Source organism: Crocodylus siamensis, chromosome 8, assembly GCF_052110815.1.
Source record: "Crocodylus siamensis isolate JL-2025a chromosome 8, ASM5211081v1, whole genome shotgun sequence".
NCBI lineage: Eukaryota > Metazoa > Chordata > Crocodylia > Crocodylidae > Crocodylus > Crocodylus siamensis.
Genome location: NC_143402.1, coordinates 16,356,814 through 16,373,226, shown reverse-complemented (window position 1 = coordinate 16,373,226; position 16,413 = coordinate 16,356,814). Strand labels below are relative to the sequence as shown.

Genomic DNA, 16,413 nt, shown 5'->3' with positions numbered 1-16,413 from the left:
TGAAAGCGGAAGTCTTATAATTGATTTTAAAATGTTTCTCTTCAGAAGCAGAACATTTATTGGGATCCCATGATGTTCTTAAAAGGCTGAAAAGATTTAGTTAAATAAATTGGTCAATGCCAATGGTATGCATCAAATTCAGTCTTTGATAGATGATCATTGTAGACTTTCCTTCATTATTCCATTCATTTCTCAAACTCAGATCTGGTGTAGCCTAAATAGCTTATATAGACATCATAGCACCTTGTAATCCCTGGCTCTCCCAATAACTGCCTGGATCCTGTATTGAAGGCATGGATCCAGAGCTTGTTTTCAATGGAATAACTTCCATTGATTTCATTCTGTTTGGAATTAGGCCCAGAATGTATTATGAGATGTCTCTTAAATCTTCCTCATAAGCATCAGGTGTTAATAGTTACACTTCCAGAAGCAAAATTTTAGACTACATGGACAGACTCCAGTATGATATAGCTATGATAACTATTGTGTTCCTAGAGAAGCAGCTAGCTATATTAGTCTGAAGTTAGGTGGAAAGCAGGGTAGGGTGGCCTTATAGACTAACTGATTCAGAAAGGCATAAGCTTTCATAAGCAGAAGCTTACTTCATCACATGCTATCAGAAGTTTTTGTAACCAAAATCTGATGAAATACTAAAGCTTACGCTTCTCTGAATCAGTTAGTTTTTAAGGTGCCACTCTGCCCTGCCCTGCTTTCTGCATTATTGTGTTCATTGAGTGATTCATTCTGAACAAAGAAGTGAATCTGGCATTCTCTTACTACGTTCAGTACATATCCAGTGTTTGCTTTGTCACGCTGTATGAAGGATTGTTATAACTGTTTATCATTTCTGGATATAGCAATGTCAGTGGTCATTACTGGAGTTACAGCTAGCAGCAGGAGACCATGGATTACATTTATGCATGCAGTCCTTGAGGGGGAAGAGCCTATTTGCATAAGCAATTGATAGGTTTTCCTGGATTTCAATGACATCGAATTGCAAGAGACAAGCAATGCTGAATAAGTTCCTAATTAACAGAAGATTATTTGACCTATTTTTAGTCAAATCTCTCGTATGTTATTTGAAGAAGGATGCAGAAGGAATCTGTGCTTCAAGTCAGACAATTTTTTTTGCAACTTATTAGAGCACCTTCTTATACAAGTGGTTTCCTTTTCCTTCCTTTCCATTATGATTCTTTTTCCCAGAAGGTAAAGTTTCCCAGATTCTAGTATATTCAAACTCTTCAGCATAATCTCTTAGCACCAGTGTCATGTCCATTAGCCCTGGATTGACCCTAAAGCTGTCCACACAAACATTGTCTGGGCACTAATCATTACAATGACATTATAGTGATGAGGAGGAGGATAGTATAAGGACCTGTATACAGGTTTCCCTCGATTTATGCTGTGCCTGCGTTCCTGGAGAGCGGTGCATAAATCAAAGTCGCATAAAGCGAACCCACTTTACAGTGTAACGAAGAGGGATAGGTTCCCATGGAGGTGAGGGAGGGAGGGAGGCTGGGACTAGGGAAGGGGTGGGGAAGGGGGTGCCACTCCCAGGGCTTCACAAGGCAGCAAAGCAGAGGGAACAGAGCAGCACTCCCTGTCTGCGGCGGCTCTGGGAGCAGCTGGCGCCAGCTGCCGGCAGCTGCTGGGCTGCACTGTGCTCCGCCTGTCCCCACTCACCTCCGCTTCTGGGCTGCGCTGTGCCCTGGTGCAGGCAGCTGGTGTTAGCTGCCCCCTGGGGCCACTCCAGCCGGGGCTGGGGCGAGTGCTGCGCCCCACATTGGCCGGAGCTCTGCTTGTCTGCGCTCACCCCAGCCCATGCTGGAGCAGCCCTGGGAGCAGCCGACACCAGCTTTCTGCACCATGGCACAGCGCAGCCCAGGACCTGGGGGAGAGGCGGAGCACAGTGCAGACTGGGCCTGGCCGCTCCTGGGAGCCATTGCAGCCGGGGCTGGGCTGAGTGGGGCCACGGCCATTTCCCCTCCACCCACAGACTTACCTGCTTGGGCGGGGGGCGCATCTATGCTGATCACATAACAGTGAATTTACCTCGCATATAATGAATTATGGGTCTAAATATGCTCATCGCATAAGAGTGAATTTGCATATAAAAACCCCACATAAATTAAGGGAAACCTGTAATATAAACTAGAATAGTATTTTCTTGTTTCTCATCCTAATTGTTCTGTTTTTATGTAAGACCAGATGGGAAAATTACACTTTGTTCATCAACAGTAAGGATCTGAATGCATGGGTATGTAGTAGTGGATTCCAATCTGGACATTAGTCAAGAGGGTTGCCCTGAGTGTACACATCATCAGTGCAGACAGTGTGAGCCTTAAGGCAATTCTGTGTGCAGTACTATGCCTCATTCATCAACAAGAAGACTAATGCTGTCAACAGAGGTGGACAAAAGGAAATGGGTTTCTGTTATAGCACACGAAAAGAGAGAACTGCTTCAAGACAGATGGTTTGTGCTGTTCTGATGATGCAGGTTTGATAACGTGAAAATGCTGCATCCTCTTCTCCTACTGTTGGATCCCAGAAACACTTGATTTTTACACATCAGCATAAATAAAATATTTCCTACTTCCAAACTTTAGAGAGACCTTTGTACAGAAGAGGAGCTGCCATGCAGTGTGGGGAGTCTGGAGACCTTGAGTTGTATTCCTGTCTCTTCCACTGACTCATTCTGTGACCTTGGGCACATCACATGAGCTTCATGCGCTTTCAGGTCCTGATCACTGGGGGCAGTAATATCTGTATCTGTTCAGCACTCTGTAGTGCACAAATGGAAAAGCTGCTTTGCAGAAAAAATATAGAGGTGATTTTTGCTTTTCCACTGTTTGGTGTCTAATCCCAACAGAAACCAAAACTAATGGGTCTCAGGCTGACAGAATACAAAGTAGGAATATCCCAGTGCAGGAGTGAGTATACATGGTCTCCTTACTCAATTGTGCCTTTTCCTTTTCTCCCAGTCCATCTTGTTCAGATCTTCATGCAGGAGGGCCTAATTGGCTTTACCATCCATTGCCTTCCTTCACTGTTTCTCCCCCATACTCAAAAGAAGAAGCCAAGCTGAACTTAATTCTTTTTTTTTTTAACTATTGACCAGAGCAATCCCTTGAGCCTGTCCCATAGCCAGTTTATCATGAATCCATTTATTGCTGTTGCAGTAAATTGTCACAGTAAGCAGGTAAATGAAAAGGTGCAGCATTCCTGCAGCACTCCCAGCCTTCGCAGCAGCTACAGCAACCAGCACTGCTTGTAGATCCCAGCACAACCTGTTCTCGCAGATGCTGCTGTTTGTCTTGCAGGGTTCGGTGGTCACTCATTTCAGGTCCTCTCCCTTTATTTTTTTCCCATTGCTCCCCTCTGCTTGCTTACCTTGCTAGTGAGCAATGACATCCTGTGAACTCCATGCCCTGGAGTACCAGCTTCATCTGAGGTCCACAGGGAGGATGGCATTGTTTTTTCAGCACGCTGGTTGACATCTGAATCTACCTGAAAGTGCACAGCACGTCATCCTTGATTGTGGAGCCAAGGGGCCATTTTGGGACAGCTCCAGAATGAAGCCAGGATACAAAGGGAAATCTAATCCATGTAATAAATATGTTAATGGTTAAGGAAATATTTAAAAGGGGGCTATGTCTCAGCCACTTAATTACACCAACTGCCAGCTTGATGCAAATTGAAATGTACCAATTATTCTTTGAAAGTCGTTATTATAGCAACCCTGGCAGAGTCCCACCCAAATATGCACACAATCAGATCCCATCCCAAAATAACCACAATTAATGAGGAGAGAGAAGAAATCCTTGAATTAAACACCTGTCATTCAAAGCAAACATCAGGACAAAGGGGCCTGTGCACAGAAGGGCAGCGGTGCTGATAGTACCAGCTCACAGCTGCAGCTAACTGGTCTTGGAGGGAGAACAGGGCTTGTTTTCATGTGCTGCTTTTTGCTGCAGTGTGTCTTCAGAAAGCTCACCTACTTTCTGTCTGGACAGGTCATGGATCCAGCATGAATGTCTCAGTTCTCTCAAGGCATCCTAACCCACCCTTCTTCAAGCTGTCCTCCAAAAATGAGTTAGCCAGTCCCCAAGAACAGCTGAACACTGTTTTCTTGGCATTGTCCTTTCATCTCTTTATTCATCAGACTTCATAAATCTTGCTGTTCTGATTGAGTAGCGTAATAGCCATCAAATGGCCAGGAGGTCAGCCACCTCATTTACCCTTCAGCTGGGTCCCCAGTGCCAGCCCTGGGCAGGCTCCTCTGTTTGAGTCCTGCCACTTGTCTCACCAGCAGGGATCCTAGTGTTCCCTGTTTAAAAATTGCTAATTCTCTGATAAAAAATCCAAAATTTACTCTTTAAAATACCCCAAAAATCTGTGGTCTTCCATGATTAACATATATATTAATATATATACCCGGTATCAAATTTCCAGGATTTCCCAGTATCAAATTTAGAGTCTGCACTGCAAATATGCAGCACAGGGAACAATTATTTCATTCTTAGTGTGTCTTTTGTGGCATCCTCAACTGCTTTGAGACACCACAACAGGCATGTGCTCACTTGTCTGGATGAATCCAGTGAGAGCAAACTGTGTCACCCTTGGGGTTCCTGCCTTTCCTTCCTACCTCTGCTGGAGTCCTTGTGTTTTCAGCTTCTCGGTGATGCCTCCGTCATTCTGTTTGGATCCAGTGCCCCCCTCCCCAAAGCGCAGCTTGATTCCCTCTCTTGATTCTGAGTTCGGATCTCCTCCATTGATGGATTCTCAAATAGGTCTTCGCAACGTGATTAAATACAATCAAATGTGCTGAGATCCAGCTAGTTCAAAATGTGCTTCCTTAGAATCTCTTTTTGCCTTTTCACCTCCATCCTCCACACGGTCTCCTGGATTGTTGTTCCAGGCACTGGGGCTGCTGCTTCCCTCTAAGAGCCATTAAGTATGGCATGGGTAGAGTGAAACATGTATCCCCCAAGCTCCAGAGCTGCACACCAGAATATGCCTCAACAATTTAGCTCCCCCTGGAGAAAGTGGGAGCAAAGAAGGAATCATAACTTATTATGATTTGCTTAGGGGTGAATGGTTTAGATAGGGCTGATCCTGCCTCAGGCAGGAAGTTGGACTAGATGACCTCTGGAGGTCCCTTGCAGCCCTACTTCTCTATGACTCAGGGCTTTACCTAAAAGCCCATCTAACTATAATCCCAGGCCCTGATTTGGATTTCATTGAGATCATTATAGCTTGGGAGCAATGCATAAACCACAAGCTGCACATGGGTCAACAGTGTGATGCTGTTGCAGAAAAAGGCAAATGTCCTCCTCTGAGACATACCAACAAAGTCCCTCAGTAACACATGGTGGGAGATAACTATTCTGCTGGGCACTAGTGAGTCCTCAGCTGGACTGCTGGGCCTAGATTTGAACCACACTGCTCTACCAGACAGACACAGATGAATTAGAGAGAACCCAGAAGAGTTTTAACAAGCAAGAAATGGTTTAGCAAATGCAGCTTATGAGGAACAGAAGGAACTGAAGCTGGATATTATATCAGACTTCAAGTATATAGTAGATTATTATAAAGGGGACAGTGATCAATTGTTCTCCACTTCCATTGAGGATAGGACAAGAAGGGCACAGACTGCATCAGCCCAGCCCTGCTCCCGGTGTGCACTGACAGAAGTTGGTGAAGGTGCCCCCTTACATGAGGGTTCAGGTTGTCACAGGATCGGGCCCTTTTAAAGCACTCTGCAGCCATGTCACTTGTGTCATTGCCTGAAGTGATCAGTTTAATTTCACAGTAAAAGAGATTTAAGTTGGAGACTAGTAGGGAAGAATTGTAATTGTAAAGATAGTTAAATTGGAGCAGGTTTCTAAAGATGTCATTAAATCCCTATCACTGGACGTTTCTAAGAAAAGGTTAGACATGCATCTGTTAGGAATGGTGCAGATACATTTAATCCTACCTCAGGGCCCTTGAAGCCCTATGTTTCTGTGAAGCTAACTGGTGCCACTTTGTGATATGAAATGGCTTGGAGCAGGATAGACAGGGTACAAAGGAGGGATGAAAGTGTACCCACAAAACACCCTTCTTATGGTTGATGAGTGTTGTACAGTAGACCCTTCCTCTCCTGACTCGGGGAGCATGTTGGAGGAAGTATGGATATGAGCAGACATGGCCCTAGGACAGTGTGCTCTAGCTATTATGTGTTTGGCAAAAAGAAGTTTGCAAAGGATTTTTACCTGCCCGTGCAAGGTGAGCAATCCCAAGAGGGTTTTGAATTAGACCATTACTCAGATGCATCGTGGTCAGCTCAAGAGCAGGGGAGATGCAAAGGTGACAGGAAAGGAAGATGAATGCATGCTGTGACCCAAAGGATTTAAACCATCATGAAGCCAATGTGAATAACATCAAAATCAGGCAATAGGCTTTCTTAATATATTGCTCTTAAGGTAGTGAAGGAGCTGGCAGAGCTGTATTTTAGCTGTGGAGTACAGAGGAGAAAGTATTGTTTTTGTCATTTATCATTTGTATTTATTCCTTTTGAAAGACTTGTGTAGCATCTCTTGGTAACATTTAATAGATTACTGTCATTCTTTCCATGACATACGAGTGATTCTGCATCATCAAAGGTGCTCTAGCAGCCACATCACAACACACATGAGCTTTTTATTTTCAGGCTTGGAGAAATGATTCTGCCAGACCTTTTCACTCCTCCAGAGATAGTAGAATTCAGGGTTTGTTGTATAAATATTTGCTCTGCAATTGGGGAAGTCTGTGATTTTTCTAGCAGGAAATTATTAATGTCAGCATGCCCTTAGCAATTCTCGGGAGAATCCATGGGTAATTGATTTTAAATTTAAATATGACCTTCTCCAGCTAGCGGCTTTGGATTGACTTTGGCTTGGGGAACCCATGATCAAACAGTGAGGGATTCTTCTTGGACTTTAATTTCTTGCTTCTCTAATGGGAGGTTTGGGACAGACAAAAGCATATCGACAAGGCAGCGACAATTAGCAAAATAGATACAGAACGTCACTCTGTCCTGACTGCAGACTTGCTCCCAAGGGTTATTATGAATGAATGTGTTGAAAAGGCAGCAGATGTCTTTTGGATTGCACTCAAACCAGCCTGTTATCTACTCCCACTTATACTTATCCTCTGGCTAACTGACAATCTACATTGTGTGTTATAAATTACATATACAAAAAAAGCTATGTTAAAAGACAGTTACCAGCACAAAGTCAAGGACTCAAGTCAAGGATTCAAAAGTTAGAAGATGTCTAAATGAAGGATTTCTGGGTAACTTTAATTCAGTTTCCTACTCAAATGCATTATATTGCAGTCTTTACACATCAGATGTTACTTTTTCTCATGAATTGTGCTTCATTCAGTGTACTGAATGACCAGGGCTCACTGAGGAAACGGCTGTTTACCATTTTGTTTTTATCTTCACTGTTCAAAGTATTGTCCTATGCTGCTTTATTGCATACAATTTGAACCCTGCTCTGAAGACAGAATTATTCATTCTCTTTCTGATTTTCTATGGAGCCCACAACAAGAGCCTCTGCTCATAATTATGTAGTCAGCTGCTTGATACTACACTTGTTAAACCCAAATGTCTTCACAGTACCCTGTAAGCAAAACTAGGATGGTATTATCCTTTGTTAGAAGTGCTGAGGTGAGGTATCAGATTGTCTTCTTTGAAATGTCCAATTTGAAATGCCCGGACCTGGATTTTTCTCTATTACTTTGCATTTTATAGCCCAGTGTGCATTCAAAGCACAGGTCTCATTAACTCCATCTGTATCTGTGAGGGCTCAGCACTTTTGTAAGTCAGTCCCTGGAGCCTCACGTCAGATACTTCAAAACTGAAGGACACGCTATTTGCAGCCACGTGTGAGAAGTGCCATTTTAGTGACATGTCCTAGGAATTCTGTGGCAGAGGCAGGGACAAAATTTGGTCCTGAAGAGCCACCTTCAACTATCGTAACCATGTGATCTTCCTTTTTCTTCTCCCAGGTTTCTGCTGCGCTCATTGCACAACACTAACCCTCTTCCAGAGTAGGACGGGTTCTGTACATCGAATGAGGCAGGGGCTGTGTGGAAAACAATGGCATATAGTCATGGTATTAAAGGTTGTGTTGCAATGCATCTGCACAAGAAGCCAAGTTGCCTGGGCATCCGTGATAGCCAGGGAGCTGGGTTTTCTGTTTCCCACCAATAAACGGAAGAAAACGTGGATTTCTCGTTCTAATGGAGAAACCCATGGATGTTGTAGTTTTGCAAAGAGCATTTTCCGTCTGGCAGAGTTGCAGCCTTCCAATGCCAGCAGTGGTGGCAGAGCTGGTGAGCACCCACAGGCACTGCCAGTGGCGGGGCAGAGCTGGTGAACACTGGCTGAGCTGCAGAGGCCTTGGGGGAGGGCAGCAGGGTAGGAGCCCAAGCCTGGAGCAGGTAGCCTGCACCTGCCCCCACCCTGAACAGATCTGGGGGGCATGGGTCCCCCCAGGCCCCTGGGAGTGCGTGCAGCAGCAGGGAGCCACCCCCCCCACCCAAGCCTGCAGGAGGCAGCTGGTGGGGGGAGCCAGGCTCCACTCCACTGCAGCAGCTGCTGCCTCCTGTCGGGGGGCTAGGGGTATGGGGCCAGCTGGGGGCCCCTCTAACAGGGCTGCTGGGGGCAAGGGGCACTAGGAGGATTGGGGGGGGGAATGAGGGGCCTTGCATTTTAATCACAGATTTGGAAGTGGTTATCAGAGAATTTGCAATTTAAAAAAAAAAAATTTTAATCAGGGAAAACCAGGATCCCTGCTAATTACACCCCCTGCATACAGAAATAATAAAGGGTTAATATGAACTCAATCTTTAAATTATTTTAAGTTCAAGTAGTTCTGCTTATATGGATCATAACTGTCCTAAGTACCACAGAACACCACAACGCTGTTAAATTCAGCAGCATGATAAGACCTTTTCCCAATTAGAGTCTGGTCCTTACACTTCACACTTGCATTCAGTTTGAGTTCAGAAGAAATCTTTAGACATTGGGTCATGAATAGTAATTTTGACTGTAAGGCCAAGAGAAAATTAAGCCTTATTTCCTAATTACTTCTGCAACTGAAAAGCAGGGAATGGATGCTCCTAATGATGTATATCAATTTAGTCAAATTACTGATTTGGCTGTTATATCTGTAAATGTCCCTTTTTTTGACTGCACTCATAAAATATTAATATTGCTGCAATAGTACTTAAAAGTCACTTTATATCAGGCAATTTCTTTACTCCCTTGCAGCAATTATGGGGGGTATTTTTGCACGCTGACGGTTGAATGTTAGCAATTTTACCAGCTCTACTATGTATGTGCAAAGGATATTACTGATACTGCAGAGAAGTGCTATTCAGTTTCCTGGGGTGAAGGGGTTCTTTTACAATACCATGGCCAGTATGCATTATTTTCCATTTTTTCCCATATGCTTGACAAGTTAATTTCTGTTTTCAGTAATAAATTGCTTGAAGTGATGAGGGTGGGGAAGGGTCCCCAATCCTCTGTTAAAACAATATTTCAAACACCATTTAAGAGTAAACTAATTTCTCAATGGCATAAATTTTTAATGGAAAGAAAATTGACTTCTTTTCACAAGCCTATCTAAGTATCAGTAACTGTAGAGGTGGTTATACAGCGGTAGAGGTGAATCACAGTGAGTGCACTAAGTCTAAGTGGATCTGGCATATACCCTCCGGTCCTCAATGCAAGGGGTTTTGCATCAATTTAGACTTCCTCAGACTTGCACTTGTGTGCCAGCGTGTAATTGCCATCCTTTCTAATTTTGGTCCAAAGACAGTAGCAAGAACTGGAATTTAAAAGCATCTTGGAGGAAGTGTAGATGGTAGACAAGATAAATGAGGCCATCCAAGAAATGAAAGCACTGGGTCAATAGGTGATTAGGGGTCAAGACTGGGGGGACTAAGAAAAGGATTGTTAGGATGGACACTATGTAGGAATGCAGTGCAAACCTGACCAGAAAGCACTGAATTTAAAAAGAAAGTTCTAGACTGCGGACCGAACAGATTTTTTTGTTTTTGGACGTATATTTTTTTCATTGGTAAATGTCAGTCCTTCAGAACTGTAACGGGAATAGTTTATCAACTCCAGTTTGGACTGGTGACTAAAGAAAGAGATAGGGAAAAGACCTTCCTAGCTCAGATTACTCACACACCTGAGATGCCGTAAATACAGATTCAAGTGCCCACTTCAAAGAATACTTAAGTATTTAAATGGCTTAGACAAATAGGGGAGTTTCAACAGGAGAGACTGGAAATTGTCAAGTCCCTCTTGGAAGTTGGGAGTCATTAGGATGTGGGACACTGAGGTTCATATTTGTCATCTGAATGAGGTAGAGCAGGGATTTGCCAGGTACTTCATATCCCATAGAATAATCCACAAGTTGTCACAGCTTTGCAAAAACTAGAGCAGAAATGGGATTTTAGGTCCCTAGCAGACATACAAGTGACAGTGTGATGAGAGTCTGCAGGATCCCCACAATTGTGCTTTCTGCTATGCCACACGTGCATGGCAGGAGGACAGACGTATGGGATCGGGGCTCCCAGATCCAGGGGCACAAAAGCATCACCTGTGGCTGGGAGCCCCCAGCTGATGGGGCTCCTAGCCACTGGGGCATACCCCATGGCTGGGAGCACCAGACTGGCCACACATTCAATTAATGACTTCATGGGAACCAGCCACAAAGTTGTTATTCATTTGTTGCATTGCTCTTTGTTTTATCATGCCATTAATTGAATTAATGTGTGGCCAGATAACAACCAAACAGATTAATCATGTCTTCAGCATAATGTGTGCCAGAGGCCTTAAGAGTACAGTGTTAAGAAATTCAGGAAGAAAGAATTGCCTGCACTGGCCAGGCCTGTGTGTAGTGGCACCAGTGAGAAGGAGGCAAGAACTTCTCCCCTTTGTACCTACAGCCACGGCTCATGCAGTCCTTTTATTGCTACCTGTATTTGAGGGCTTTTCTGTGTCCCAATGTAATGTTACCTAATGTAGATCGTTCACCACATAGTGGAGAGGTATTTCAGGCCTTCAGCTTTAATGAGAAACATAGGAGATGCATATCCTTGTGAATCTCTCTGCCACAGGTTGGTTCTGTGGCTTCAATATTTTTTTTTAATCTGTATTTATAAAATGCTAATTGGTAAAATGTAACAGGATATTAAACTGCAATTATATTTAATGGCTAAACACAAAACCACATCAGAGAGAATGAACTTCCAGTCGTAACATGGAGGTACGCACAAACAGGCCATTTCAGTAACTCCTTAAAATGAATGAAAGGGAAACTGTTCTTTAGATAATACTGACAGATAAAGACATGGATAGAGAAAGGAGTGATGGAGGCTCGAAGTACTAGAGGTACAGTCTTGGGATTGTCCCACAAATGGAAATGCAGATAAAGGGCCACATTCTTAACAATTAGAAAAAACCCGTAATGGTTCTCAAAGAGGGGCTCATAGCTCAGCCCAGCAAGGAGCTAAGCCCTAGGGCTGTGCGAAGCTTCGGTTCCTGATTTGATCTGGCGGAAATTTAGCCCGATTCGGTGGCCGAACCTCCAAATCTGAATCAAATCAGGAGACCCTTTAATCTCTCTGAATTGAATCAGAACCTCCGAATCAATTCAGAGAGATTCAGTGATTCAGGTATAGACACAGCTTTAAATGTTTTTTCTACATACCTCAAGGTAGCAGGCGGATTGTGAATACTCCAGTACTGGGGCAGATGGAGCATCCCACAGGAGCATGGGGGGCTCCCCAGCACTCTTGGCAGCAGACCCAGAAGTGGACCAGAAGCACTTCTTGTCTACTTCCGGGTCCACTGGGGAGCACACAGGAGACCCCCCCCACGGCTCCCCGGCTCAGTGACTGGTGCCTCCTGGGTCTGGGGGGGCACCCAGGGTGCCCCCGCAGCTGATTGCCAGGCTGGTGGACGGTGGGGGTGGCCCCCAGCGCGTTGCCCAACAGACCCCGGCTTTGCCACCGAGCACGCGAGGGGCCTCCCCGCGCTCCCATAGAACGCTCCATCGCCCCACCATCGCAGCGTTCACGAGCCGTGCCTGGTACCTTGAGGTATGTAGAAAAAACATTTAAAGCTGTGTCTCTGGCTGAATCACTGATTCTCCGAATCAGCATCAAATCTTCAGATTCAGATTTGGCCAAATCGAATCAGGAACAGTGATCCGCATCAACGAATCAAATCACTGTCCCCAATCCAGGCCGAATCCAAATCAAATATGGCCCATTTCACACACCTCTACTAAGCACTGTGCTCCTCACCACAGAGCACGGAGGCCCATATGGTCTGATTCTGCACCACCAAAATCAGTCCAAGCTTTGTTGTGGACTTCAGGGGGTGCATTATCAAGCTGATCCTGAAATCAACAGGAGTATGTCTGGGCTTGAAGCTAAGCATGACACGCATTTGCTAGATTGGGGCCATGTGCTGCATAGCAGTATTCATCAGGAGGAGGCCAGATTGATAGTAAAATCTGGGCTCAGTCATGAGAGCCTTGCTGAGTTTTCGGCCAGTTGTCACTCAGAAAAAAACAAGGCAGAATAGGAATTGATCGTGGTTTAGAGTTCTGCTCATAGCTGAAATAACCATGGAGTGATGGAGTATGAGAGTAAACCATCACGTTAAGGTTAAATGATCTCTATACCTGCACATTTAGGTCATGATCTGTACTAAGCTGGCCCAGAACTATGACATAGTTAACTATTACATAGTGGAGACTGCTTGCCAGTTTCTACCAAGCAAAACTCCAGTTGACTTTACAGCAGTGAGTACCGTTGGGCTCCAATTCTTATTTGCATTAAGCTTCTTGCATGGTTTTGATGATGTAAAGTGGCCTAAAAGTGCATGAAAATGCATTTATTCCCAGTTTAAGGTACCTTTGCACTGCTTATCTGAACTCTTATCTTGCATTCTCCCCACATCCTTGTCACTGTTCCCAGTAGCATGCTTAATAAATTTTATAGGTCCAATCTTCAAACATTTAGGGGTTCAAATACATGTTCAATTACATGCCCAATTTGGACCTGCAATTACTATGACTGAATGTAGAAATCCTATGGGCCTAATTGTACATCTACCTGCACTTCCAGTAAGTGGATGCATAGGCAGCTGCAGACTGAAAGAAGAGAGTCACCCAGCCCCATCACTTTACTTTTTCCCCCTTCTCTGTAAAACTTCAAAATCATATCACACTTCTTTAAAAAGAGAATCATTTCAGTCGAGCTCTCAAGAGAGTTGACAGTGTTTATTGCCACTTAAGAAAATGACAATTAAAATGGTTATGTTTTAGTTTGGGGAAATTGAATTGCATAAATAACATCTTGTATAGCTTAGGGAAATCTCTCTTCCAGTAGAGGTGAAAGGCAAAAGTATTTTTATACTTTTGTAATGAAAGCTTTTAGCCCGCTTCAGGAAGGGAAGGGCCCACTGGGGTGACAAACTAAGACGTAGCCAGCCTTATTCTGAATTCCAGACCATTATAGAGGAGCGGAGTTACTCCATTAAAAGCCACGTGAGCAAGATCTGAATCGAAGTCTGGTGTCTAGAGTCAATATGCACCATATGGGATCTAGTACAGCCCAAACCTAGATCACATAACATGGCATGGCCTCATAAAAGATTTAAAGTGACACCGGGTAACATGCGCTGTTACGCATTTTCAAGAGCATCAGTGACAGCAAGAGTTTACTTTTCCCTTAATGCATTTCTGTTTGGTTTTTCCTGTAATTTGCTGTTTTCTTTTTTTTTTTTAGCCTAATAGATCTGTCCATTGCAACTGTCTCTGGCATAGGTCTGGGCTACTTCACTTAGGTCTGGGCTACTTCACTTTGATTAAAATCCAGCTGCTAATAGGCTATGTGACCATTTTGTTCAGAGGTTTGGTTTAAATGAACCATAGTTTAAATTATTAAGAAAGTTGAATTATTTTTTTATGGTTAAAAGAACCCAGAAGGCCAATTTGTAGCTTTGAAGCACAGATGAAAAGCAGAGCTGCCCTGTACATTCACTGCCTTTAAGAGGAGGGAATTTTCACTCCTTGCCAGCTCCACAGGGCAGTGGTGAAATGGCCTCAGCTACTTCCTTGCCCATTACCTTTACAATGACTAGTACCTCAAAGAGCATCAGCACTCAGCACAGTCCAAGCTAATATATCAACTCAGAAGATAATTTGTCACATTTAAGGATCTAAACTATTTAAAGACTTTGATTTTCTTTAACAGTAGTAAGGATTGGATGATTTAAATTGTCTAAGGGCACTTGAAGCCCTGAAATGTTTATTTTGTAATGGATTCTTAAACAGATTCATACCTGTAATTGTTTGTAAAATCAAATATTTCGCCTCTCTTATGGTAATGCCCAGTATTTGAAATGGCTGAAACATTAAGCCTGGTGAATAATTATTTTGTTCTTTTGATTATTTTTTTTCTGGATAAATGATGAAATAAGCTGGAACCTTTTGATGTTGACTGTCTGGATGGTTTCTGTCTCTGGGAAAGCGAGACATAATCTGTCTGGTGATTTTGCTTGTAAATTCATTGCTGGATTCTGTTTTCTTTTGTGACAGCAAATGGTACATCAAGCAGTCAGCTCTCTACACCCAAATCCAAGCAGTCTCCGATCTCCACGCCAACCAGTCCAGGGAGCCTCCGTAAGCACAAGGTATTACGTTTCTTATACCTTACTAAATCTAGTTCTCTTTGTACCTGGACATATAAAGAAATGGCTTAACTCCGGGTCACATTGTTGGTTAAACTGGCAGAGAATTGCCCTGTCGTTAAGAATTTTCGTTACACCTAATATAGTAATTAGGTGTCCATTTTAGAGGCATAGATAGTAATCTATGTTGTACATCCCTAGTATAGATCAGTGCAGATGGCTGTGCCCTCAACATGGGTCAGCCTTTGTAAGAGTTTTTTGGTCTAGTGATGGGCTCATTCATTATATACAGTCATCTAATATTTCTAGTTTGATAGGTGCACAGCACACCATTCTGGCCTGTTAAACAAGGAAATAAATCTGGATATTAGTGAACTTATAAGGATTGATTTTAACATTATCCTCAAAAGTATTAGAATATCAACTTTAACTCGTTCTATTTTATGGGAAATAAATTACCAGGTAATTATTTTCTTGTGCTGGTATGATAATTGACATTGGCTGCTTTTCCTGGTTATGTTCTCTAACTTACCAAGCTCTCTGAAAGGTAGCAAGGGGTCTATGAACTTACGTGCTTTTCATCTATGACCGCAAGTGGACCTTTTCTTCAGGGGACCATCTCTAAGAAAACAGTGCAATAGTGATTTGTTCTGCTGCACAGCCACCCTTCCCACTGGCTTCCTCTGATGCCTTTTCTGAGCTAACTGTCCTACAGACTAAGTTGTTCTTCAAGAGGATTTCATTCAGTGTTAAACATATCTTTAATATAAATATAATGGCTGAAATCCTGGCCCATCAAAATCAATGGGTGTTTTGCTATTGACTTCAGCATGGTCAAGATTTCAGCCAATCAGAGCTCTTCATGACCTCATTCTCTGCGGCGCACAATCAGGTGGTTTTCTTAGAATCTCTCGTCTTCGTGGTGCTAGAAAAACTGCTAGAATTAGGCAGTCACTTGGTCAAATGACTACAATATATTTTTGAAAGCATCCGAGTTAAAGGATTTTCCTACTTCTTTTTTTCCTGAAAACAGGTGTCTCTAAACAAAGAAAATAAATTATAGACATTCTTCGGGCCACCTTAGTGTCCCTTCATGGCTGAAACACAGTCTTATGCTTCAGTGTGTTACAGTGTTACAGAGGTAGTCACTAGCAAGACAAATAATGTTGCAAATGATCTTTGATGCAGTAAGGGAAAAATCTAATTGCACTGCAACTTATATTTCCACTAGGAGTCTCTTCCTTCAACTGATTGTGTTCCTCAGATTTATGTGGCACCATTTCTAAAAACTGAGAGCCAATAAATCAATAATTGTTTCACTTAAGGTATCTTACCCTGCCTTGGAAATCATATGCTTTCATTTAACAAACAGAGCATCTCTGTCAACCAGAAGCAGCATTCAGTGATACCAGATAAAAATAAGTCCTGAGAATAAAAAAGACCATTAGGGTGCCAAGGTTTACTATTACACTTTGCTTATTATGAGACCTCATGCAAGCCTCACTCATTTTGAATAGTCCCTTTGGGCACATCCCATACACATGTAGGGAGCCTGCTCCAACACGCCATAATTTCAGACTTGATTAATCAAGTCTGCTGGAGCATGGAAATTAATGCTCTCCAGCAGCCTCCAGCATCATGTGTATCCATGTCCCCATGCTGAAAAG

At 43.2% G+C, this 16,413-nt stretch overlaps 1 protein-coding gene across 2 annotated transcripts in view; it reads left to right on the top strand.

The window, feature by feature from the left end:
• Positions 1-16,413, top strand: part of DCX (doublecortin) — a 127,605-nt gene that overhangs the window by 93,822 nt on the left and 17,370 nt on the right. For both annotated transcript variants that reach the window (XM_090059853.1, XM_090059854.1), the window contains exon 6: positions 14,655-14,749. In XM_090059853.1, the coding sequence (XP_089915979.1) occupies positions 14,655-14,749 (95 nt within the window). The remainder of the gene's footprint in view (positions 1-14,654; positions 14,750-16,413) is intronic.